This window comes from Osmerus eperlanus, chromosome 2 (genome assembly GCF_963692335.1).
Source record: "Osmerus eperlanus chromosome 2, fOsmEpe2.1, whole genome shotgun sequence".
Lineage (NCBI taxonomy): Eukaryota > Metazoa > Chordata > Actinopteri > Osmeriformes > Osmeridae > Osmerus > Osmerus eperlanus.
The window spans coordinates 22,280,419-22,305,538 of record NC_085019.1 but is presented as its reverse complement, the minus strand read 5'-3'; the positions used below and the strand labels follow the sequence as shown (position 1 = coordinate 22,305,538).

General features: G+C 50.7%; 2 protein-coding genes across 2 annotated transcripts in view; both read left to right on the top strand.

Annotated features, from left to right (window-relative positions):
* hdac5 (histone deacetylase 5) overlaps nucleotides 1-17,131 on the top strand; it is a gene marked incomplete at its 5' end in the record, with an annotated part of 48,165 nt that extends 31,034 nt beyond the window's left edge. Inside the window, 14 exon segments of the mRNA XM_062483916.1 lie at nucleotides 1,224-1,389; nucleotides 2,501-2,634; nucleotides 2,780-2,900; nucleotides 3,770-3,819; nucleotides 4,247-4,354; nucleotides 6,558-6,613; nucleotides 7,103-7,190; nucleotides 8,729-8,848; nucleotides 10,144-10,241; nucleotides 10,546-10,664; nucleotides 11,056-11,189; nucleotides 11,843-11,927; nucleotides 12,011-12,176; nucleotides 12,316-17,131. Coding sequence (XP_062339900.1) covers nucleotides 1,224-1,389; nucleotides 2,501-2,634; nucleotides 2,780-2,900; nucleotides 3,770-3,819; nucleotides 4,247-4,354; nucleotides 6,558-6,613; nucleotides 7,103-7,190; nucleotides 8,729-8,848; nucleotides 10,144-10,241; nucleotides 10,546-10,664; nucleotides 11,056-11,189; nucleotides 11,843-11,927; nucleotides 12,011-12,176; nucleotides 12,316-12,355 — 1,485 coding nt within the window.
* Nucleotides 17,132-17,936: 805 nt separating this feature from the next.
* LOC134036704 (protein LSM12 homolog A-like) lies at nucleotides 17,937-22,133 on the top strand. The gene is made up of 5 exons (XM_062481756.1): nucleotides 17,937-18,128; nucleotides 20,688-20,821; nucleotides 21,217-21,326; nucleotides 21,486-21,612; nucleotides 21,985-22,133. Exons 1-5 carry the CDS (start codon nucleotides 18,002-18,004, stop codon nucleotides 22,078-22,080), a joined length of 594 nt encoding a protein of 197 aa, XP_062337740.1. The 5' UTR covers nucleotides 17,937-18,001; the 3' UTR covers nucleotides 22,081-22,133.
* The last annotated feature ends 2,987 nt before the right edge of the window (nucleotides 22,134-25,120 follow it).

Genomic DNA, 25,120 nt, shown 5'->3' with positions numbered 1-25,120 from the left:
TACTCTCTGGAACGTTCTTGACAACACGCTGTCGTCAAGGCTCCTCCGTCGTCCTCCATGCCTTTTTCAGGCTTGTCGGGTGACCCGCGCTCGCCTCTTAGTGTGTGTGTGTGTGTCTCTGTATTCGAGTCGTGTTTTGTCTTACCGTTTCTGCTGAGAGACGGTGTTTAGTCTATACAAAGCTGAATTTAGCTCGAACCCTCCTGTGCCCCCCCCCTCCCCCCAACCTCCACCTCTTGGTTCGTAAAGTGCTTCTCTGGCACACCATTCTTCTTGATGAAAAATAGGAGAGGAGAGAAAAGGTGTGGAGAACAGAGGAGGAGGGGAGGGGAGAAGAGAAGGAGGGTAGAGGGGAGGAGAGGAGTGAAGAGGAGGATAGGAAAGGAGAGGGAACGAGGAGTGTATCCTGTGTGTTGTCAGTCTGGTTTGTCAGTCTGGTTTGTCAGACTGGAGGCTGTGTGTGTGGAGCGAGATCCCCCTCCTACACACTCAGCTCCTGGACTACTAAACACATGGCAAATGTCAAGGCTTTTAAGCCTCTGGCAGGGTCCTTATACGCACCGCACACACACACACATATCCCCGCTGACTGTAGACTCAGTGTTCAAAATTCAGACTTATTGTTTTTGGTTACTTTTTGAAGGAAACCAACCGAATGCTAACAGAACGTCTTTCTCTTTCGCTCCTCCCCTCCTCCCTTTCTCTCCTCCTCTCTCCTTTGCTCCCCTCCTCCCTTTCTCTCCTCCTCTCTCCTTCGCTCCCCTCCTCCCTTTCTCTCCTCCTCTCTCCTTCGCTCCCTCCTCCCTTTCTCTCCTCTCTCCTTCGCTCCCCTCCTCCCTTTCTCTCCTCTATCCTTCGCTCCCCTCCTCCCTTTCTCTCCTCTCTCCTTCGCTCCCCTCCTCCCTTTCTCTCCTCCTCTCTCCTTCGCTCCCCTCCTCCCTTTCTCTCCTCCTCTCTCCTTCGCTCCCCTCCTCCCTTTCTCTCCTCTCTCCTTCGCTCTCCTCCTCCCTTTCTCTCCTCCTCTCTCCTTCGCTCCCCTCCTCCCTTTCTCTCCTCTCTCCTTCGCTCCCCTCCTCCCTTTCTCTCCTCTCTCCTTCGCTCTCCTCCTCCCTTTCTCTCCTCTCTCCTTCGCTCCCCTCCTCCCTTTCTCTCCTCTCTCCTTCGCTCCCCTCCTCCCTTTCTCTCCTCTCTCCTTCGCTCCCCTCCTCCCTTTCTCTCCTCAGTTTTCGGACCAGCAGCCCTTGCAGCAGCTCAACGTGTTCCAGGCCTCCCTGTCCATCTCGGGCATGCCCCACAGACCTCTGGGAAGGGCCCAGTCCTCCCCTGCCACCTCCGGCCTGAAGGGGGCGCCGCTGGGCGAGGTGCCCATCAAGCACCTCTTCACCACGGGTACGCTAGCCTCACCTGGAGAGGGTCTGAACCGCACGCTGTAACCAGGGCCTGCTCTGGAGGCCACCTGTTCAGCTCTACATGCACACACACACATGCACGTACACCCACACACGCTCACACCCAAACTCACACCTACACACACATACAGCGAAATTACGAAAGTATTGGGAGCTTGCTGGGCCTTGACATAAAATGACTGCTAGCATCATTTCAGTAAGTCATATCATCAGCACAGGAGAAAGTGTGTACTAGTTCTAGCCAGGTGAAATCACTCATTCGGATTGGATTGTAAGAGCAGATTGACTGCTGTAAAAGAGGGGACTATTTGCATATATTGAAAGTTTTCGCCCCAAAAAAGCTTTAAAAAATATGAAATGTGCCTTATTGTATTCCAGTACTCTATAGAAACATGTGAAAACATTTTCCTCAAGTACTGAACCAGCAAACTTTGCAAAACACAACATTTGTCATTGCCAAAACGTATGGCCACGACTGTACACACTCATGTGTTCTCCATTGTTCCTTCTCATTCTTTTTCTCCACGGTCCCTGGCCCTCTCCCTTTCTTCCCTCCTCCTCTCTCCTCCTTTCTCCCTTTTCTCCGCACTCCTCTCTCCTCCCCTTCTCTCTCCTCCTCTCATCTCTCCTCCTTTCTCCTCTTCTCCTCTCTCCTCCCCTTCTCTCTCCTCCCCTCATCTCTTCTCACCTCCTCTCTCCTCCCCTTCTCTCTCCTCCCCTCCCCTCTTCTCACCTCCTCTCTCCTCCCCTTCTCTCTCCTCCCCTTCTCTCTCCTCCTCTCCTCACCTCATCTCTCCTCCCCTCATCTCTTCTCACCTCCTCTCTCCTCCCCTCATCTCTTCTCCGCCTTCTCTCTCCTCTCCTCACCTCCTCTCTCCTCCCCTCATCTCTTCTCGCCTTCTCTCTCCTCCTCTCCTCACCTCATCTCTCCTCCCCTCATCTCTTCTCCCCTTCTCTCTCCTCCCCTCCTCTCTCTTCCCCTTCTCTCTCCTCCTCTCCTCTCCTCCTCTCCTCCCCTCCTCTTTCCTCCTCTCCTCCCTTCCTCTCTCCTCCTCTTCTCACCTCCTCCTCCCCTCTCCTCCCCCCCTCAGGTCTGGTGTACGACACCTTCATGCTGAAGCACCAGTGCATGTGCGGCAACACCCACATCCACCCGGAGCACGCCGGCCGCATCCAGAGCGTGTGGTCCCGGCTGCAGGAGACAGGCCTGCTGGGGCGCTGCGAGGTAGGCTCCCCCTCAGACAGCGCCACCCGCTGGCCTGGAGGAGCACACTGCAGCCAGCCCAGTCTCTAACCAGGGTCGGGGCTCTGTGGGGGGGGGGGGTGATGTCCCGCTGACTGTGTGGTGTGATGTCATTTCCTGTTTGCAGAGGATCCGGGGCAGGAAGGCGACGCTGGATGAGATTCAGACGGTGCATTCGGAGTACCACACCCTGCTGTACGGGACCAGCCCGCTGAACAGGCAGAAGCTGGACAGCAAGAAGCTGCTAGGTACTCACACACGCAGCCCACTTTGTGAGTGTGTGTGTGTGTGTGTGTGTGGTATGTGTGTGAGAGTGTGGGTGTGTGCAGAGGCTTGTGTGTGAGCGAGTGTGTGTGTGTGTGTGTGTATGTGTGTGTGAGTGTGTGTGGGTGGGTGTGTGCAGAGGAGATTGTCGAGAGTTGAGAGGCCAGTGGTTGTTTTCGTTTTTATTTTCGTTTTAAGATCATGCCCGGGTTGAATCCTGCTTTACTATTCAAGCGCACACACACACACACACACACACACACACACATACACAGGTAGTTTGAGAGCTCATGTCCCCTTACAGATGTTGAGGGTATTTATAGTGGTGCTGATGAAAGGGGGGGGGAGGGGAGGGGGGTGAAGAGTCCTTCTCCGTCTGGGTGATTCATCAACTGGGTCTGGTGGGAGAAGACTAGTTCAACTCCGCACACACACACACACACACGTCCCAGTCGGGGTGAGTGCTGTGCAGAGCGTATTGCAGGGCCCAGTGGAGACATCAATGGAGATGTTGGGAGAGCACCCGGGCCACACAGCTCCGAGCATCACACCACCGCGGACAGACGACTTGCAGAGAGGACATCAAGCCGCGTGGGCCTCTGGGCCGGACTGGCTCGTGGCCCGACTGGGCCGTGACATGGGTGTATAGAAGCACACCTTTATTCAGTTGTGTTCACGGAAACATGTTTGTGATCCAAACTACAGAAGTGGGTTTCAGCTTGTGTGCGCTGGTGTCATCATTGACACGGTTGGAACTGTGACACTAGTGTGTGTGTGTGTGTGTGTGTGTCGAACGGTGTATGGAACGGACAGGATGAGCTGACCCGTGCCCTCTTCTGATTGGTTCCCTCAGGTCCAATCAGTCAGAAGATGTACGCAGTGCTGCCCTGTGGAGGGATAGGGGTGAGTAACGCCACCATCCCTCTGTCCTCCCTCCATCCCTCCCTCCATCCCTCTGTCCTCCCTCCATCCCTCCCTCCATCCCTCTGTCCTCCCTCCATCCCTCTGTCCTCCCTCCATCCCTCCCTCCATCCCTCCCTCCATCCCTCTGTCCTCCCTCCATCCCTCCCTCCACCATCCCTCTGTCCTCCCTCCCTCCAGCCGTCATCCCTCCATCCCTCTGTCTTCCCTCCCTCCATCCGTCATCCCTCCATCCATCTGTCATCCCTCCATCTGTCCTCCCTCCATCTGTCCTCCCTCCATCCTTCCCCTCTATCCTTCCTCCATCACTTCTCCCCTCCACCCCACCTTGCTCCATCCCTCCACCCCTCCTCCATCCCTCCCAGAGCTGGGTACCCGAGCTGAGCCGCTGTGCTGTGGTTCCCTGCAGGTGGACAGTGACACGGTGTGGAACGAGATGCACTCGTCTGGGGCCGTGAGGATGGCGGTGGGCTGCGTCATCGAGCTGGCCTTCAAAGTGGCTGCAGGGGAACTGAAGGTTAGCACACCCACACTCCCCTCCTCCTGGCACACACCCACCCACACTCCCTCCTCCTGGCACACCCACCCACACTCCCTCCTCCTGGCACACCCACCCACACTCCCTCCTCCTGGCACACCCACCCCACACTCCTCCTCCTGGCACACCCACACTCCCTCCTCCTGGCACACCCACCCACACTCCCTCCTCCTGGCACACCCACACTCCCTCCTCCTGGCACACCCACCCACACTCCCTCCTCCTGGCACACCCACCCACACTCCCTCCTCCTGGCACACCCACCCACCCTCCCTCCTCCTGGCACACCCACCCACACTCCCTCCTCCTGGCACACCCACACTCCCTCCTCCTGGCACACCCACCACACTCCCTCCTCCTGGCACACCCACCCACACTCCCTCCTCCTGGCACACCCACCCACACTCCCTCCTCCTGGCACACCCACCCACACTCCCTCCTCCTGGCACACCCACCCACACTCCCTCCTCCTGGCACACCCACCCACACTCCCTCCTCCTGCACACCCACCCACACTCCCTCCTCCTGGCACACCCACCCACCCTCCCTCCTCCTGGCACACCCACCCACACTCCCTCCTCCTGGCACACCCACCCACACTCCCTCCTCCTGGCACACCCACCCACACTCCCTCCTCCTGGCACACCCACCCACACTCCCTCCTCCTGGCACACCCCTCCCACACTCCCTCCTCCTGGCACACCCACCCACACTCCCTCCTCCTGGCACACCCACCCACACTCCCTCCTCCTGGCACACCCACCCACACTCCCTCCTCCTGGCACACCCACCCACACTCCCTCCTCCTGGCACACCCACCCACACTCCCTCCTCCTGGCACACCCACACTCCCTCCTCCTGGCACACCCACCCACACTCCCTCCTCCTGGCACACCCACACTCCCTCCTCCTGGCACACCCACCCACACTCCCTCCTCCTGGCACACCCACCCACACTCCCTCCTCCTGGCACACCCACCCACACTCCCTCCTCCTGGCACACCCACCCACACTCCCTCCTCCTGGCACACCCACCCACACTCCCTCCTCCTGGCACACCCACCCACACTCCCTCCTCCTGGCACACCCACCCACACTCCCTCCTCCTGGCACACCCACCCACACTCCCTCCTCCTGGCACACCCACCCACACTCCCTCCTCCTGGCACACCCACCCACACTCCCTCCTCCTGGCACACCCACCCACACTCCCTCCTCCTGGCACACCCACCCACACTCCCTCCTCCTGGCACACCCACCCACACTCCCTCCTCCTGGCACACCCACCCACACTCCCTCCTCCTGCTCCCACCTCTGGGTTCACTAGCAGAAGAAACACACATGTTGTGTCTCCTTTCTTATTCGCTGGCTGTTCGCAATGTTGTTATTCTAACTGTGCTCTCTCTCCTTCACTCCCCCTCTCTCTCTTCTGTCCCTCTCTCCTTCACTCCCTCTCTCTCTCTTTTGTCCCTCTCCCCTTCACTCCCTCTCTCTCTCTTCTGGCCCTCTCTCCTTCACTCCCTCTCTCTCTTCTGTCCCTCTCTCCTTCACTCCCTCTCTCTCTATTCTGTCCCTCTCCCCTTCACTCCCTCTCTCTCTTTTCTGTCCCTCTCTCTTTCACTCCCTCTCTCTCTTCTGTCCCTCTCCCCTTCACTCCCTCTCTCTCTCTTCTGTCCCTCTCTCTTTCACTCCCTCTCTCTCTTCTGTCCCTCTCCCCTTCACTCCCTCTCTCTCTCTTCTGTCCCTCTCCCCTTCACTCCCTCTCTCTTTTCTGTCCCTCTCTCTTTCACTCCCTCTCTCTCTTCTGTCCCTCTCCCCTTCACTCCCTCTCTCTTTTCTGTCCCTCTCTCTTTCACTCCCTCTCTCTTTTCTGTCCCTCTCTCTTTCACTCCCTCTCTCTCTTCTGTCCCTCTCCCCTTCACTCCCTCTCTCTTTTCTGTCCCTCTCTCTTTCACTCCCTCTCTCTCTTCTGTCCCTCTCCCCTTCACTCCCTCTCTCTTTTCTGTCCCTCTCTCTTTCACTCCCTCTCTCTTTTCTGTCCCTCTCTCTTTCACTCCCTCTCTCTCTTCTGTCCCTCTCCCCTTCACTCCCTCTCTCTCTTCTGTCCCTCTCTCTTTCACTCCCTCTCTCTCTTCTGTCCCTCTCCCCTTCACTCCCTCTCTCTCTCTTCTCTCTGATCCAGAATGGTTTCGCTGTGGTTCGTCCACCGGGCCACCATGCTGAGGAGTCCACGGCCATGTGAGTAGAGAGGGGAGGGGGGGAGGGGAGGGGAGCGGAGGAGAGGGGAGGGGAGCGGAGCGGAGCGGAGCGGAGGGGAGGGGACCAGAGGGGAGGGGAGGGGAGGGGAGCGGAGCGGAGGGGAGGGGACCAGAGGGGAGGGGAGGGGAGGGGAGGGGAGGAGAGAGAAGGGAGGAGAGGAGAGAGAGGGGAGGAGGGAGGAGAGGAGAGAGAGGGGAGGGGATGAGAGATAGGGGAGGAGGAGGGAGGAGAGGAGAGAGAAGGGAGGAGGAGGGAGGAGAGGAGGGAGAGGAGAGGAGAGGAGGGAGGATAGGAGAGAAGAGGAGAGGAGAGAGAGGGGAGGAGGAGAGGAGAGGAGGGAGAGGAGAGGGGAGAAGGGAGAGAAGGAGGGAGGAGAAGAGAGGGGGGTTCTGGGATGCAGGCCTGTGATGTGTTTGATGTGTGTTCATTGGAGTCTCTGAAGGATGGCTGGTGTGTGTGTTTGTGCAGGGGCTTCTGTTTTTTCAACTCTGTGGCCGTCACTGCCAAGCTGCTGCAGCAGAAGCTCGGTGTGGGGAAGATCCTCATGGTGGACTGGGTAAGGAGGGCTCCACACATGGGGTTAGATCCTCATGGTGGACTGGGTAAGGAGGGCTCCACACATGGGGTTAGATCCTCATGGTGGACTGGGTAAGGAGGGCTCCACACATGGGGTTAGATCCTCATGGTGGACTGGGTAAGGAGGGCTCCACACATGGGGTTAGATCCTCATGGTGGACTGGGTAAGGAGGGCTCCACACATGGGGTTAGATCCTCATGGTGGACTGGGTATGGAGGGCTCCACACATGGGGTTAGATCCTCATGGTGGACTGGGTAAGGAGGGCTCCACACATGGGGTTAGATCCTCATGGTGGACTGGGTAAGGAGGGCTCCACATGGGGTTAGATCCTCATGGTGGACTGGGTAAGGAGGGCTCCACATGGGGTTAGATCCTCATGGTGGACTGGGTAAGGAGGGCTCCACATGGGGTTAGATCCTCATGGTGGACTGGGTAAGGAGGGCTCCACATGGGGTTAGATCCTCATGGTGGACTGGGTAAGGAGGGCTCCACATGGGGTTAGATCCTCATGGTGGACTGGGTAAGGAGGGCTCCACATGGGGTTAGATCCTCATGGTGGACTGGGTAAGGAGGGCTCCACATGGGGTTTGATCCTCATGGTGGACTGGGTAAGGAGGGCTCCACACATGGGGTTAGATCCTCATGGTGGACTGGGTAAGGAGGGCTCCACACATGGGGTTAGATCCTCATGGTGGACTGGGTATGGAGGGCTCCACACATGGGGTTAGATCCTCATGGTGGACTGGGTAAGGAGGGCTCCACACATGGGGTTAGATCCTCATGGTGGACTGGGTAAGGAGGGCTCCACATGGGGTTAGATCCTCATGGTGGACTGGGTAAGGAGGGCTCCACATGGGGTTAGATCCTCATGGTGGACTGGGTAAGGAGGGCTCCACATGGGGTTAGATCCTCATGGTGGACTGGGTAAGGAGGGCTCCACATGGGGTTTGATCCTCGTGGTGGACTGGGTAAGGAGGGCTCCACACATGGGGTTAGATCCTCATGGTGGACTGGGTAAGGAGGGCTCCACACATGGGGTTAGATCCTCATGGTGGACTGGGTAAGGAGGGCTCCACACATGGGGTTAGATCCTCATGGTGGACTGGGTATGGAGGGCTCCACACATGGGGTTAGATCCTCATGGTGGACTGGGTAAGGAGGGCTCCACACATGGGGTTAGATCCTCATGGTGGACTGGGTATGGAGGGCTCCACATGGGGCTAACACCTAACCGTCTCACGGCTCAGGAACCCAATCACTTTGAGTTAGTTCAGAAGATCCCTCCACCCCACCATCTATCCTCCCTCCATCCTGCCTCCCTCCCTCCATCCATCCCGTTCTTCATCCATCACACTATCCCTCCATCAATGAATCCCTCCACTCCTCCATCCATCCCTCCCTCCCTCCATTTAGACAGCTAGTCTTATGTCCTAGGAACTGGATCACTTTGACTTACTGCATTTTAGAACGTTAGAATCCTACTCTCATCGAATGCTCTCTGTCTTCACCCCTCCAGGACATTCACCATGGCAACGGGACACAGCAGGCCTTCTATAACGACCCCAACGTGCTTTACATATCCCTGCATCGCTATGACGACGGGAACTTCTTCCCTGGCAGTGGAGCACCTGAGGAGGTCTGTCTGCCTGTCTGTCTGTCTCTCTTCCTGTCTGTCTGCCTGTCTGTCTCTTCCTGTCTGTCTGTCTGTCTGCCTGTCTCTTCCTGTCTGTCTGCCTGTCTCTCTTCCTGTCTGTCTGTCTGCCTGTCTCTCTTCCTGTCTGTCTGTCTGCCTGGTTCTCTTCATGTCTGTCTGTCTGTCTGCTTGTCTCTCTTCCTGTCTGTCTGCCTGTCTGTCTGTCTGTCTGTCTGCTTGTCTCTCTTCCTGTCTCTCTTCCTGTCTGCCTGTCTCTCTTCCTGTGTGTCTGTCTTTCTTCCTGTGTGTATGTCTCTCTCTCTGTCAAAGTTCATACCCAAAGCATGAGCCTGAATCCTCATGTGTGGGCAGTCAGAGATGAGTAGCGTCACTGTGTCCAATCCCGACCGGTTTTTAGCTAACATTCTGATAAAATGCCACTTCAAATATTACTAAAAATAATCGTATCACATTTTCAGCTGATTTACTGATTTCACGTTAAGCTTTAACTTCTTACCTTTCGAGCAAAATATTGTTTAAAAATTTAGAGTTAGCTTAGCCTTTACTAGAGCCGGTCAAAAGACGCTGGTGCCGGTAAATTAGCCGTGCGCTACCCTTGTCCAAACCCGACCGCACTTCTAAACACTGGCTGCTGCTGTTTTTCTGGGGATATTAACTTGATCCAGGGTCACCAAACTGACCATCAATGCTGTCAACATATCCGGGGACGTAGTTATGTCCTCCACAATAAGATATCACGCTTCAACATCTCCAAACTATGCGATAAAATCTCAATTGGACTGTATACCACCACCTGCTGGATGTTTTGTTGAACTCTTCTCAAAGTTTGCTAGCCCCCATCCCTTCCTCCCCTCGACTACAGATCACGTCACACATGATCGTGTATTTTCATTGGCAAGACAAAGTAGTGTTAAGCTAGCATTGAAATACACTCATATGCTAACCCATAGTAGCAGTACGATGACAACACAGACACACTTGTCAGAGTAAAGAGCGTCGCCCGAGTGTCGCCGAGTGGTCTTTCGGCCAAAGTAACTTTCCTATATTATTTAGACATGTAAACGTCCATATATGTTCATGAAATTTTACACGTAGATTGTTTGGTATGCCTAAAATAATACTACTTACACTTTGCTGGCGATAGCAAAAGAAAATGCTGGCAAAAAGACCGGAAACTGAGTGTCCAAACCCCGTTCGGGTTTGGACAATAGTAGTTTACAGCGGTCGGGATTGGACACAGTGACGTTAAGTGTGTTCCTGTGTGATCTGGTGTCCAGGTGGGGTCTGGTCCAGGCATGGGCTTTAACGTCAACATCGCCTGGACAGGAGGGGTGGACCCGCCCATGGGCGACGCAGAGTACCTCACAGCATTCAGGTAAACAGACTCCAACCGCAGAGTACCTCTTAGCATTCAGGTAAACAGACTCCAACTCAACTCCCAAAGCCTTCAACATCTACACAGGCTAACCCTGCTCCAGGGGCAAAGGTTGCATTATGTATGAAAACCAGTCAATTTGTTTCCCCACTTTTAATGAAGAAAATCATATATAACGGCCTCTTCCACGGTTCCCAAAAAAGCTGTCCCATCCACGTTTGAAAACCAAACCTGCGCTCCTGTGCGGCTTTTAAGACTCTGCAATTTGTAGATCTTTTCAAACCAGAATCTTCCCTTACCCCAGGACGGTGGTGATGCCCATAGCCAACGAGTTCTCCCCCGACGTGGTCCTAGTGTCCGCCGGGTTCGATGCCGTGGAGGGACACCAGTCTCCGCTGGGGGGATACAACGTCACTGCCAAGTGTGAGTGGGACCTTCTGGAACTTTCTGTCTGTCTCTGGACAGAAACGGCCTGTTTTCACAGCGGCGGAGTCCGCTCTGCCCTTCGTTTGATTTGATAGAGCGGTTTCTTCCTCGCCTTTTTACTTTGAGCCAGTGTGTCTAACCCATACCCCATCTGTGTTACGCTACTGCCCCCCCCTGGAGTATGGTAGCACTACACTAACTGTCAATGGAAGGATTCATTGAAAAGTAAAGGTTGTTTTTTTATAGTCGGCCCAAAGGTGACACAAAGCTGACACGTTCATGGGCTGGTTTTCATAGATCCCGAGTTTAACTGTAACACACATGACTTGCTATCGATGGTCGTATCGAACGGCTGTATTGACCGCCTGCTCTGCCGCCCCCACACCAGGTTTCGGTCACCTGACCAAGCAGCTGATGAAGCTGGCGGGCGGGCGCGTGGTGCTGGCCCTGGAGGGGGGTCACGACCTCACCGCCATCTGCGACGCGTCCGAGTCGTGCGTGGCCGCGCTGCTGGGTGACGAGGTACGGGCGCGGCGCCCCCGCCTGGCCGGGCGCCGGCGATGCTCTCACAGTCACTGCTGCATGCTGGGAAGGGTCTCATCACACCACACTATCTTTATTAATTCATATTATTTTTAGTTATTTTTTTATTAAATATTATACCATTGAATTTAGTTATTTTATATAACTTTTATATATTTTTTTATTTTATTTTATATTATATATATTTTATATAATTCATTTATTTTATAAAAATAAATGAATTTTATTTATTTATTTTATATTATTATTATTTTATATTTAAATAAGTTCTCTGTAGGTACACGTGGGGTGTGTATATAAAATTGTATTTAAATACAATTTAAATTTATTTTTATAAATACATTTATATTACCATGTAACCGTCCTACACACCCCTCTCTAGGGTCAAAACACATCCCTCTCTAGGGTCATAACACACCCCACTCTAGGGTCATAACACACCCCACTCTAGGGTCATAACACACCCCACTCCTGGGTCATAACACACCCCACTCCTGGGTCATAACACACCCCACTCTAGGGTCAAAACACACCCCACTCTAGGGTCAAAACACACCCCTCTCCTGGGTCATAACACACCCCACTCCTGGGTCATAACACACCTCTCTCCCCTCCTCCTCTGCTTCCTTCAGCTGGACCCAGTGCCTCCGGCTGTTCTGCAACAGAAGCCCTGTCCCAAAGCCTCCGCCTCTCTGGAGAGGGTTATAGAGATCCAGAGTGAGTCTCTCACACACACACACACACGCTGTACTCCAGGAGAGGCAGCATGGGTGTTTATGTCCTCCTCCTCTCTGGTCCAGGTAAACACTGGGGCTGTGTCCAGAGATTGGCCCCCACCGTGGGCCAGTCCCTACTGGACGCCCAGCGGAGGGAGAAGGACGAGGCTGACACCGTCACCGCCATGGCCTCCCTCACCGTGGATACGGAACAGCCAGCCGCCGACAACGTTACCACGGAGACCAGCAGGTAGGGAGGGGCCAGGCCAGGATATACTTCCAATCCGTCCGAAACAAACGCGGTTTCGCACTCAGGGCCGTCGGGACGTGATGTCACAGAGGGTAACGATGTCACAGCGGGTAACGATGTCATTTCCTGTTTACCCCAGGTCCACAGAGGAGCCGATGGAGGAGGAGCCCGTGTTGTAGGACGCAAGCGACAGCAGCCGGGAGAAATTTTGGTCTCTCCTCCACCTCCGGCACCAAGTCTCCTACAGTCACCTCTCCCCCTTCCAGCCTTCCTCCTCTCCACCCTTCATTTCCCTCCGTCTATCCGGGCTGCATGAACGTCGGCCTGTGGGTGGTGAGTGTGCCAGGCACGCGCGCGTGTGGAGGGACAGAGGACAGAGGACACCCAGTCCTCCGGGGTCCAACGCGGGCGGACGTTTGCGATCGGCCGAAGGGGGACACGCCGTCGAGAGGCGAGACCTGTTTCGGACGAGCCAGTCTTTTCTTCTTCTCCTTCATCTTCTTTTTTTTTTTTATTCTTCGGAAACTGAGCGGGCGGAGCGGATTTCTACATCTCCCGTGACACTTTGTACTTTTCAGGACGCAAACTCCAAAAAAGCCATCAAGCAGCAAAAAGGATTTCGAAAACAAACACAAGAGCTCCCTCATGCACTTCCCCGCCTCGCACACTGTGTCGGACGGGCCGTCCCCTGCAGGGGAACGGGCGGGGTTTATATTTACATTTAGTCATTTAGCAGACGCTCTTATCCAGAGCGACTTACAGTCAGTACAGGGACATTCCCCCGAGGCAAGTAGGGTGAAGTGTCTTGCCCAAGGACACGGCGTCAGTTGGCATGACCGGGAATCGAACTAGCAACCTTCGGATTACTAGCCCGATTCCCTCACCGCTCAGCCACCTGACTCCCTATTTATATCTGCAGATCGGCGCTCTGTCACCCGAAGCGCCCCTATTGTCCCTTTGCTGTGTCTTGCATTTCGGTATTTCTACGTGTCTGTTCAAATAACATGTAAAAGGAAGCACACAAACATATATGTGTATGATATATGTTTAACGTATATATGTGGCTTTATGTGTGTGCTATATACACATATTTTGCATATATATATATGGGTATATATATATGCAAATATATATATATATGTATATTTATACTGTATATTCCTTTGGCTGTGGGCAGGAGATTGCAGTGGTTGATTTTGGAGGTGGGGCTGGGGAATTCTACCGCGGGGACTGACGGAGTTGACGAGAGAAAATCTCTCCACCGGTACTCAAGCTGTGTCTCTCTCTCGCTCCTCTCCTCTGTGTACACGGGACAGGGGCGGCCCAGAGGGCTCCTCTCCTCTGTGTACACGGGCGACCCAGAGGGCTCCTCTCCTCCTCTGTGTACACGGGACAGGGGCGACCCAGAGGGCTCCTCTCCTCCTCTGTGTACACGGGACAGGGGCGACCCAGAGGGCTCCTCTCCTCTGTGTACACGGGACAGGGGCGACCCAGAGGGCTCCTCTCCTCCTCTGTGTACACGGGCGACCCAGAGGGCTCCTCTCCTCCTCTGTGTACACGGGCGACCCAGAGGGCTCCTCTCCTCCTCTGTGTACACGGGCGACCCAGAGGGCTCCTCTCCTCCTCTGGGACAGGGGCGGCCTGGGGGTCTGTCAAACGCGGTCGCAGGCCTGGTGCGATAGCCCCCGTGGACTGGACGAGGAAGAACTGTGTCGACCGGGGGCTGGAACTGTGTATTCCTGCGGGACGTGTGGTCTCTCTCCCTCCCTCCCTCTCTCTCTCTCTCTCTCTCTCTCTCTCTCTCTCTCTCTCTCTCAGGAGGGAGACGTTTTTATTTCGAAGATCTCGGTGCCTTTTCTATATACGAAAACCCCCAAATGAATTCACGACCACCTGCGAGGACGCAGACGAACAGACAAACCTACACACTTGTTATCCTTACGTTTGTTTATTTGAAAATGCCTTAATTTTCTCCAGAGCGCGCACTGTTTTAGCCATCTACAGCAGAAGCACATGCTTCTACACCTCCTACTGTGTGTGTCTCTCTCTCTCGTCATGTTCTGCTTCCTTCCTGTCTGAACGCGTGGTCACACGTGCAGAGGTCTGGAACTCACCCCTCTGGAGTCCTTGGGGCCCGTGTTCCTCATTCATCCCAGGCACATTGCAGCCGTTTGCGGGATTGAGACCCGAATTTTGGGGGGAAACGCTACGAAGACCAACTACTTTTATTGCTATGTCACACGCTGTCATCTGTAAATACTGTTTCCTGTTCAGCCACACATCCTTCTACTCTGCCGTTCTCCATTGGTTGCTGGAGGACAGACTGAAAAAGGTCAAAGGTCACTTTTTAAAATTAGCTTTTTTCTTCCTTTTTTTTAATAAAAAAAACATACAAAAACAGAATAATATATATATATATGATACATAAATATTACAGTGTTAATCCAATCAAATTGGATTTGAATATTATATTTGAGAGAAGAAAAACTGAGGTTTCAAGTAAAAGGCGCCTAACTAAGCACATCGTGGTCCTGTTCTCCACTTGACATCTTGATACGTCTCGTTTCTCGCCCGCCCCAACAGGTGATGGTTTGTTTGTTTCCGGTGAGCGGGGGGACTTGATGTTGGGTTTTTTTCTCGTAACTGTCAGTCAAGACTTGCTCGGCGATTGGGGAGGTTAAAGGGGCGGGGGACGTACGGAATATGACACAGCCAGAAAAGAGCACCCACCTTAGACACTGCAATATCCCAACAAGCCACGGCTGGACGCCGCGTCTTCAGTCAACACGCTCGGTGTGAGGTCGCTAAACTGACCCGCCGCCGACTTGCCCTGATTGGTCAGCATTGAGGACACTGACGAAATGTTTGTGACGTGGTCTCGCTGAGGCCGTTGCCTTTGACATCCCTGAGAAGCACGGGGGGATTACTCACAGATCGTATAAGGTAACCTTGTGAAGGACACTAATTACGTTTCATTTACTGTATGGAACACCAGTTCGTGGTGCATCATAAAAGTCTGCCTGGCATGTTTGCCTCTGTTCAATCTCAAGCCATACAGACGTAGACTGACTGAGTCTCAGCATCTTACTACTGGGTTTGTGTCTGACAAGCATCGACAGTAACAATACTGTCACTGTCCCGTCTCCTAGCTGGCTATCTGTCCTCCTTCTCCAGGCCCTTACGATCCCCAACGTCACAAGACTGTAAATTGCACTTTCACTACATACTTGTAAAGGCAAAGGTGCGTTTGAGAAGGATACATTGCTCCGCGTCCCTGTAATTCTCCTTACGAAAAAAAACACTTTATCTTACTCGAACCCCCTTCATACGATCCTCTGATGTACCAACAGTTGTGTGGCCGTTTGTTTGTGTTGGTTTGTGTTGGTTTCCAGTGGGGCAGTCTTTCCCCAGTCAGAAGCACAGAGCCTGGTGATGTAACCACCACAGAACAGACATTGTATTTGGCTGTTTCACAGAACTTTAAACACGTTTTTTGTTTTTACTTAAATGATCTGAGCCAAATGCATTGTTGTCTCGTGGAGTTGGGGGGGGGGGGACACTGTTCTGGCATGTTCTATACTGTACACAGAGAGGGTTCTCCTTCGCTCGTGTGTGGGTTTGTGTCTCTGAGTGGAGCATTCACTACAGGGACTTTTGTGACCTTGTTTCGTTCTGTCACTCACCGTGTGGTTCCTGCTCATAGTCGTGTCTCTCCACTGTGTATGAATGGCATGGTATGGGCTCTAATGGTTAGTGACTGTCCTGTGTCTGGTGCCGTGGGTTTGGCAGAATTCTGCTATTTTTTGATTGATTGATTGATTGACCAGGCTCCGATCTACAGTCCGCCTCGCAGGTTATAGAATGGTGCGAGGGTCACTAGGGGTCACATCGGTTTCTTGGGGTGATGTTGGGTGGCAACAACAAAAAAAAGACGAAAAGATGGCGACTACTTTTAGTAAAGGAATGTTTTGGGATCAGTCGCCTGTGATGCAACTGCTACGAGTGGCAACCATTCTAATAGGGCCTTGCAGAATTCTTTTTGTTATTGTATTCAACAGATACTGGAATACATCCAGGTGTGCGTGTGTGTGTGTGCGTGTGTGTGTGCGTGTGTGTGTGTCTAAAGGATATTGACTTATTCACCATTGAAGATATAGCTTTATTGTTGCTGCCACACACTATTTTGCTATTCAGTAAATAATGTATATTTATTGATATTTCATACGTTGTGTATATGTAGTGACCTATGATCGTCGAGGTTCAAAGAGTAATTGTATATTTTTTTGACGTTGGAAAGAGAAGTATGTCTCTTAACATTGTGTCTCCTCCACTGAACTGGTGTTTTAATCTTCACTTTCTGTGGCTGGATGTTTGAATATATGTGACCGTCTTTTACCTTATATTTTGAATATATGCTTTCTCTCTCTTCTGGTCATAATTAAATGCAGACATTATGAATTGATCAAAGCACATTCCTTAATTTCATGTGTTCTTCTTTCAAATGCTTTCCTCTTGCGACAATACAAATGTTTATACTAATTGCTACTCACGTGTATATAAATGCATATATGTGTACACATGTGCAATACACGCTATTTGAGCAATCTATTACTGTGACTATTATTGATGATAATCGCTGTCCCTTTGAATTATCTCTTTTCTTTAATTCTTTTCATGAATTGCATTGTGCACAATTCCACTCAGTGGGTAACAGTGCGAGTGCAGTAAGGATCTTAAAAGGGAATCTTCAGTCTAATAATTACTGTTTTATTTCAGGTTTTGTGTACATTTAAAAATATATATATATCCCTTTTTTATCTCATTGTAATGTTGTGACATGCACCTATTTTTTCTTTCTCTTGTTTTTTTTGTAGTTTTTTTTTAAAGTGGGCCTGTTGTTTAAATTGTCTGAAACTCAATAAAGCGATTCACTGCTCCAGTACAAAGAGGCGCTACAGAGCGACGGTGTGAATCTTTCCCAGTGTTGCTTGGAAGCTGCGTGCATAAAACTAAAGAACGGCTTTAGAAGATATAAATACAGATATGCCCCTCTCCATGAACAGATGTTGGAGTTGTGGAAGTGGCTTTGGTGGAGCTCAAACCCAAATTTAGGATGACGGAAGTCCCACCAAGTCAGATGGTGAAAACATAGCAGAAGAGTTCAGAGGTCAAACGTTCTCCCTGTGTAATTATGGTCATCATAATCACTTTAAGCCGAACAAACAAACATTTGGTGCGTTTGACGTTTTGTAAGTAGGCCACTTATTTTAAAATATGTGTTACATAACATCACACAAAACATGATGTTTGTTCAACTGTTGAAAACGCATTTTGCGTAAATGAGTGAACTGGCCCAAAGGTGGCTGCAGTAACTACAGTCAGTAGTCCTAACGGTTGTTGAACTAGCAGATTCAAAACTCATAAATTGTTTAAAACGCATGAATCGCCCAATAAAGGCATGTTTTCACAAATTTACCCAAGGATAACTAGTCTAACTAGTCGCTCTGGATAAGAGCGTCTACTAAATGTCTACTGTCCTCCGTTGGATAAGCAAGGTTAAGAGGACATAACCTTATTATGACCTCAAATCACAAAGCCACATGAATTTCTTTAAGTGTACATGCCAACACCTGCACTCGTCCCAGCCTTCCTAATCATATTATTTTATCTCAAATGAATGTTACTGTATTTTGTTATTTGGCACATTTCCAGGATTGTTCCCGTTCTTTCGTGTGACACACCCATCAATATCATACGTTGTTGGCAGTGACGCCTCAGCGTGATTTGTACGTGAACCGAGCGCTCCGGGTTTCCTGGCGGAGAAGATGGCGGCTCCAGGACCGGGGGAGTATTTTAGTGTCGGGAGTCAAGTCTCCTGCCTCACCTGCTTGGGACAGCAACTTCAAGGAGAGGTCGTTGCATTTGACTACCAGTCCAAGATGTTGACTTTGAGTATCCTTTTCCCATTTTGCGTTGGCAGCAAGTCGGTGGTCTCCAAGGCGGCAAGGGGCCTTGGGGTAACTGGTCACTCCTGCCAAATTGAGATCCACACAAGTGTTGTTAGCTAGCTAGCCAGCTATCTTGAGCACACTTGCTAGTTAGCTTGTTAATGATTGGTTCGTAAAATGTGTTGATATATGTCCTAACTTGTTTAAGTAATAAATACTTCGGCTGAACCTTGCTTACAAATATTTTTCAACTGACTTGGCTTGTCAAGGGCTAGCCTAGTTATTTTACGGATTGGCTGGCAAGTTGACTATAATGCTGTATGGCTGGATTAACTGGCTTGCTATACCATGATGCTAGCCAGCCCAATGTAAAGCTATTATAATAAGTGGACGGCATGTCAGGAGCTGTTCTGTTGAAGCTAGCAGTAGCTAAAGTTAGCTGGCCAGCGAGCTAACACTCCTCTATGGATCACTATCTGGCAGCTTTAAGGGGCGTTATGCCCGGCAAATTAGCTTGCAGCAAGCAAACATGGGGATTCCTTTTGACTTCCTCATTAGCTACTGTAAACATACTTTATTTCTAAACTTAAGAACCTAGCTATCTAGGTCAACCAGCATAAACAATTAATCTAGGTATTGCGATAGCTTGGATGCCGTTTAAACACCTAGCTAACTAGCTAGCTTAGCTTTTGCTAACTCAAATTTCCTCACGTTGGACCGATGTAGCTACATTGTAATGATAGATGGCTATTGCGAGGCCACATTGCATTGTCTATAAATGTGACATTGAAAGCTGCTGCAAACTGTAGCCTGATGACTGGCAAACGGAAATGTGACCCCTTTCTCTACTTGGATACGGGTAGGCCAGAGGCTCCGAGATTCAGCTAACATAGTTAGCTAACTAGCTAGACAGGTCAGGGCTGTTCATGTTAGTCAGCTGTTATCCCAAAATCCCTTGCACTTCTTGTTTCGTTTCTTGGATGTTGAGGCATCTTCTCTGAATGTCAGGCAGGTTCCTATAAAACGGAGAAGTTAGGTAGGTATTACCAGTCACATTCCTAACTGGCTTCAGGTCTTTCTACTTGATGGCTGTATTTCCACACGGCCTTCTGCCCACAGGGAGACCTTGGTGGGATTTAACTTGTAGTAAGTAATGGTCAAGGAACAAACCTCTAGCGTTAACTATTATACAAGTATATACCGTGTTACATTCAGAACAGCAGCTGTTGCTGGACCAAACCAACCACATCACAGTTCATATTTAAGCGCTGGTTACAGTCATCAGCCTAACTGTGTGTTTGTTTCATCTTGAATATGTTGTGACCTCGTTCAGTTAGAACTTAGTTCGTTCCTAAGACGTCAGAAAACCCATCTATTGGTTCCTGTTTCCTGTTGAGTCATGTGATGTGAAAGACGGAGAGGTCGCTGTAATGTCACACAGTCCATCGCCTGGCTTGTAGGTCGCCTGGCTTGAAACTGGGCTCTCCTCTACAGGCTGAAGTCTCTGCAGTATGCTGGATCGCTAGATGAACCCTGCTGTGTCTACTGTGTGGTGTGTTCTTCTGAGCGTCTATCGGAGCAAGTTTAATCGTGGCCCTCTGGATGAATACATAACATCTGCAATTGACAGGCTCACTTAGTCCGACGGTTCGCCTTTAAAACCTTGGGTCGTTGCGTTGGCCTTCGCTTTGTTCAAAGCATTGTTCGTCTCTCAAATAGGCCTCGTTTCGAAGGGCCGTGATGTTTTGGATTGCTGCGGATCTTGTCCTGTGGCGGTGGAACTAGGCTAGTACCCAGTCGTGATCCTTCAGTGTTTGGGGTTGTCTATCTAAAGCGGACCCACTTCCTTCACAGGCTTTGTCCTCGGCGGATGAGCTTGGCTGTAGAGCAAGGCTGTACCCCTGGAATGCATGTCATGAACCCAATGCCCTTGTCTGACATCCTGTGGTTGACAAGTTGACTAAGCCTGCATTATCTTGTGTGTTCTGTCGAACACATTCTCCCCTGTAGACGGTTGGAGGCTCCTTCCGGATGGCTCGGTCCCAACTGGTTTGTGTATACAAAACACCTTGGGCGCACGCATAGCCGGAATAATTGCTCCCTTGTTCCTTTCTCCCCCTGTCGCTGGATTGCTGCTTCCCCCTTTCTGTCACTACTTGTGCCTGTCCCACCCCTCACCCCACTGGGACAGGACTGTTGTTCTTCTCCCCATGGACCCATCTCCATGGTGACTGCCAAGCACGTTCCCAGGGTGTCCTGGGAGCGTCTGATGGGCTGCCCTTGGGTTGGAGAGGCGGAGCCAGAGGGACGGGAAAGTGGGTCCCTCACCAGGAGATCTCCAGCATTCTAGACCCCCCCCTTCCCCTCCCTTCCTTCAGGCCTTCTAGAACACGAGACAGAGCCAAGAGCCCTCCTCTTCTGACAGCCCAAGACCAGCTTGGCAGCCTAGCGTCGATAGCATAATGAAATCTTTGTTCTCTTGGCATGGTGTAGTAAGGCCCAACCAGCTATGCACACCGTGTGTGTGTTGCTGTATTCTCCTTGACCCCCTCCCCCCCTGCAGAATGCGCCCCCTCCAGTGGCAAAGCGAACCTGAGTGACGTGGTCCTGGTCAACCTAGCTTATGTTTCTGAGGTCGACATCATCGACGACCGCGCGGAGACCCCTCCTCCACTAGCTTCCCTCAACGTCGGCAAGGTAAGACGGCCGTCTGTGACACACACACACACACACACACACACAGCAGTTTCAGCCTTCCTTCTGGTTCTATGCGGTTAGTATCATGTAGGGGGGCTCATTCCTTTTGTACCATGTGTGTAACCTGAAGCAGATGATGGAATGCCCACAGCTTTTCCCCCATGGGCAAGGGAGGAGAAGGAGCCTAAATTAATAACCTGTTTTATATTAACGGTGTCAACCAAAAACGGCCTTCGAACGATTTTGTTTCGGTCTGAAACCGAAGAATATGAACTCGAGCCTGCCGCCCTCAGCAGGCCTTTTTCTTTTCTCGAGCTTTAGCAAGACGTCATTGCGCCGTCCTCCTCCTCACGTCACTGTCTCTCTCCCTCCTCTCTCCCGTCACGGCGTCTCAGCTTGCCAACAGAGCGCGCTCGGAAAAGGAGGACAAGCTCTCCCAGGCGTACGCCATCAGTGCCGGCGTGTCCGCGGAGGGCCAGCAGCTGTTCCAGACCATACACAAAACGTAAGGCTCGGCCCTCTCCGCCAACGACGTCAACACGAACCACGCCTTTTTTACGGAGACGCGCGGCTTCGAACCGACGTCGTCCGGCTTGGTGTTTGTGAGCGCCGTGTCCTTCTTTGACCTTGACGTGTGTGTGTGTGTGTGTGTGTGCGCTCGCAGCATCAAAGACTGCAAATGGCAGGAGAAGAGCATCTTGGTGATGGACGACGTGGTCATCACCCCTCCGTACCAGGCGGACAACTGCAAGGGCAAGGAGGGCAGCGCGTTAAGTCACGTACGCAAAATAGTGAGTACATGACCCCCCCCCACCCCGTTCACCCCCACACTGCTGAGAGAAGGCTTAGTGACTTAGTTCATGTCGAAAAAGGAGATCCTAGGGGTAGCTCACCAGATAAGGCTGAGGGCTTACCACAGTGGCCAGGGTTCAAATACGGCCTTGGCCTTTCGCTCCACGTCTTCCCCTCTCTCTCTCCCTACTTTTCCTGTCACACTTCACTTAAAACTGTCCAATAAAGCATGAAAATGTCTAAATATACTGTGTGTATGTATATTATATATATATATATATATATATATATAAAAGCTATTTTCTCTGGAAAGTGCACTGTGCGAATTGCAAGGTTTGGATCCTCGGTGACGTGATGTTCTTGTCTCGCAGGTGGAGAAACACTTTCGAGACGTGGAGAGTCAGAAGCTGGTGCCACGGCAACCAGCACAGCAAACACAGAAGGACTCGTCTGCTTTATCATCATGAGCTTCAAGATCACACCTGGGGGGTTCGAGGGGGGGGGGGTTCTGCTGCAGGGGGGGAGGGGAGGAGGGAGGTTTCTGCTGCAGGGTGGGTGGGGGGGGGGGCGGGGGCTCTTGGCTAAAATGGTAAATGTTCCTGTTCCTCCCCCTGTCCATCGTTAGATCAATGTCCCGTCCCATCCCCTGTCCCCCTAGTATGACCCTCCACTACAATCATCAAATGTCCAGAGTTTTCACCAAGATTGGAGGGGGCAATTCTAAGAATAAGCAAATATAATTTTTCCCTATTTAAACACCCCGTCCTAGACCATTACGATCTCTTTTCTCCTTCTCATAATCCAGATTTTCAAGGCACACTCCTCTTCCTACCATCTCACCTAAAAAGTACCTCATTTGCTAACTTTTTCTAACTTTTTTCAAATTTATTTTTATGATTTTCCTATATTTTAACCTGGATAGGAATTCAAGGAAGGGAAAAATTACATTTTCTAAAATTGAAGTACTGTTTTGTTAAGAACACATTTTGATAGCTTAAAGCATAATCATCTGTTTTTGGGCTGGTGACTTTACAGAATGCAAGTACAAGAGCGTCCAAAAGGATGCCTACCTAGTTTAACAACAACATTGGGTTGTCTTTTTCAGTGAAGAATCAAATTTTTTATAATCTCTTATTTGGCCCCAATTTCTTTACTAGGTTTAGTGGTCACATTTTCTGTTTAGCCATGTGGGTTTTTACCCAAGACTAATTTTGTCCCTCTAAAGACATTTTCTCAGTACTTTGTCTCGTTTATCCAGCACCTCCATATTTCTCTGACCAGATGTGGGGACTGACCTGGTAGAGGTCTGTGTCTGTCCCCTCCCCCTGTCTTCCTCTCTGGTCCGGGATTCTACAATACATGACCTCTTCCACGATGGGACCACTTCTATGAAAGTCACCTGGGTTCTAGAAGCTGGAACTATGCAGGCCTGTGTTCCGCGTGACAGGGCGGGGTTCTAAATGGGTCCAGGCTAGGTTTGTTTCCCTCCCCTCTCGTCTGCCTACTGAGAACGGCAGGTACAATATTTGCTCTTCCCTCCGACTCGATGCATTCCTCCTTAGCCCGTTCAAGACAAAAAAAGAGAGAGAGTGAACTTACGTTGGCCAATTCCTGTGGTCAGACGAGACCCTCGCGTGTGACTACAGAGTTGATCAATCAGTCGATTTATCTCATTGAGATGTTTGTATTCACTTTTGGAAGAAAACAAATGTACTTAAAAATCAGATGATCTTGCCATGTTGGAGGCTGGGGTGGGTGGTGAGGCCGTTTGGCCCGCAGCCCCCTCCCCGGCCTCGTGTTTTAACGGTAGCCTGATTAGAGGCTCCCTTGCAAGGCCAGTGGGGTTGAGTTTGAGGGGCGTCGCTGGGCGGCGGCGACGCCGGAACACCTCGGCTGCCCGCGCCCACGTTTCCTTCCCAGTATTTTATTATTTTTTTTTAAATAGTAACATGGAAATAAATAAATAAAAAAAAGTGGAAAAAACAAATATTTGTACATTTGCTTGTCGTGTTTTGGCTTTTTCAAATGCTTTATGATATTGAGAGATTTCCAGAGCATGTTTTAGAGTAGAAAGGTTGTTGTGTGATCATGGTTTTAATCATAATGAAAGTTGCTAAGTTTTACATTTTCAAAAAGTTTATAATTTATGCAGATGAGTATCCAATGAACTCCACACAGTGTAAATCTGTTCTAGGGCCTCCATCATCAGCCTCTTCACAACTGCTCTAACTTCAAACTGCCACTAGGTGGTAGAACCCTAATGCAGGATGTGGCAGAGATTGAAACCAAGGTAGTACAGCCAGGTAACTTGATGACATGGATGATGGCAATATTGATCTTATTAATATTTAATATGACCTTGTTATTGAACATTTCTGAAAGTGTTATATTGATAATAGAACCAAAACTAACTCCATAGCCTGAATGAAGAGGGGTCAACTGGACTGTATTATCAACCAGTAGAGAGAAACATTGAATCCAAACTCGAGGCTAAAATTCATGACTTGTTATGATCATTTTTGGGGAGAGCAGGGAATATAACTGACCTTAGTAACACATGACAACTCTGATCTACCTGTCAACAGTGCTTGTGGCTATGTTCATCTCTGCTATCCAGGTTTCCATGCTGAGCAACTGCAGAAGTCCAACAGAGAAATTTGAGGAATTATAGTCTTCAAAATAACGGTTTAGCACAAAACTAGCTTAATTTGTCAATGGGCAATGAAGGGTTGAGTCTAGCATGTAAGATAGAAGGGTAAGGACATCTCTTATTTGATCAGCTTTGCGAATTATGACTGTCGTGTTCTTTACGCCACAACCCTGTACTCCAAATGCTAATACAGGCCTGGTCAGTGCTCATGTCTAGGATGTATCCTGTCCGTTAGAATGACATCTCATTCATCGTTTTTGTCTCCAGTAAAATATCCCCATGATACAAGCTCAAACCAACTGAAACATTTATGTGGTCTCAGCCAACGACAAGAGCAAATTTGCTTTGTGAGACATGGGAGGCTACTCCGTACATATTCGGTCAGCACGACATTGAATGGACTGCATGTATATAGCGCTTTTCTACCTTAGCGGCACTCAAAGCGCTTTACAATGTTTGCCTCTCATTCACCCATTCATACTCTCACTCACACATACCGACGGCAGCGAGCTAACATGCAAGGCGCCGGCCTGCCAATCGGGAGCAACTTGGGGTTCAGAGTCTTGCTCAAGGATACTTCGGCACATGACCTAGGAGGAGTCGGGGATCGAACCGCCAACCTTGCGATTAACAGACAACCCTCTCTACCCCCTGAGCTACAGCCGCCCCATGTATGTACTCCATGAAATATTTACAACCATGGCGGTTCCAATATCACTCTCCTGGACCCTCCTCACTGTCCCAACAAACAGGAGTCAAACATATTGCCTATGTTGACAAGTCAACCTGGCATAACATATAAGTACTAAGAACATAGATTACATCTATGGTAAGCTCAAATAAAATATAATAAAATA

Excerpts from the sequence above, each read along its gene's own strand:
- LOC134036704 (XM_062481756.1), top strand. The coding sequence starts at position 18,002 with ATGGCGGCTCCAGGACCGGGGGAGTATTTTAGTGTCGGGAGTCAAGTC. Across the intron at positions 21,327-21,485 it reads TTCCAGACCATACACAAAAC|CATCAAAGACTGCAAATGGC; the intron begins GTAAGGCTCGGC and ends GTGCGCTCGCAG. Across the intron at positions 21,613-21,984 it reads TAAGTCACGTACGCAAAATA|GTGGAGAAACACTTTCGAGA; the intron begins GTGAGTACATGA and ends CTTGTCTCGCAG.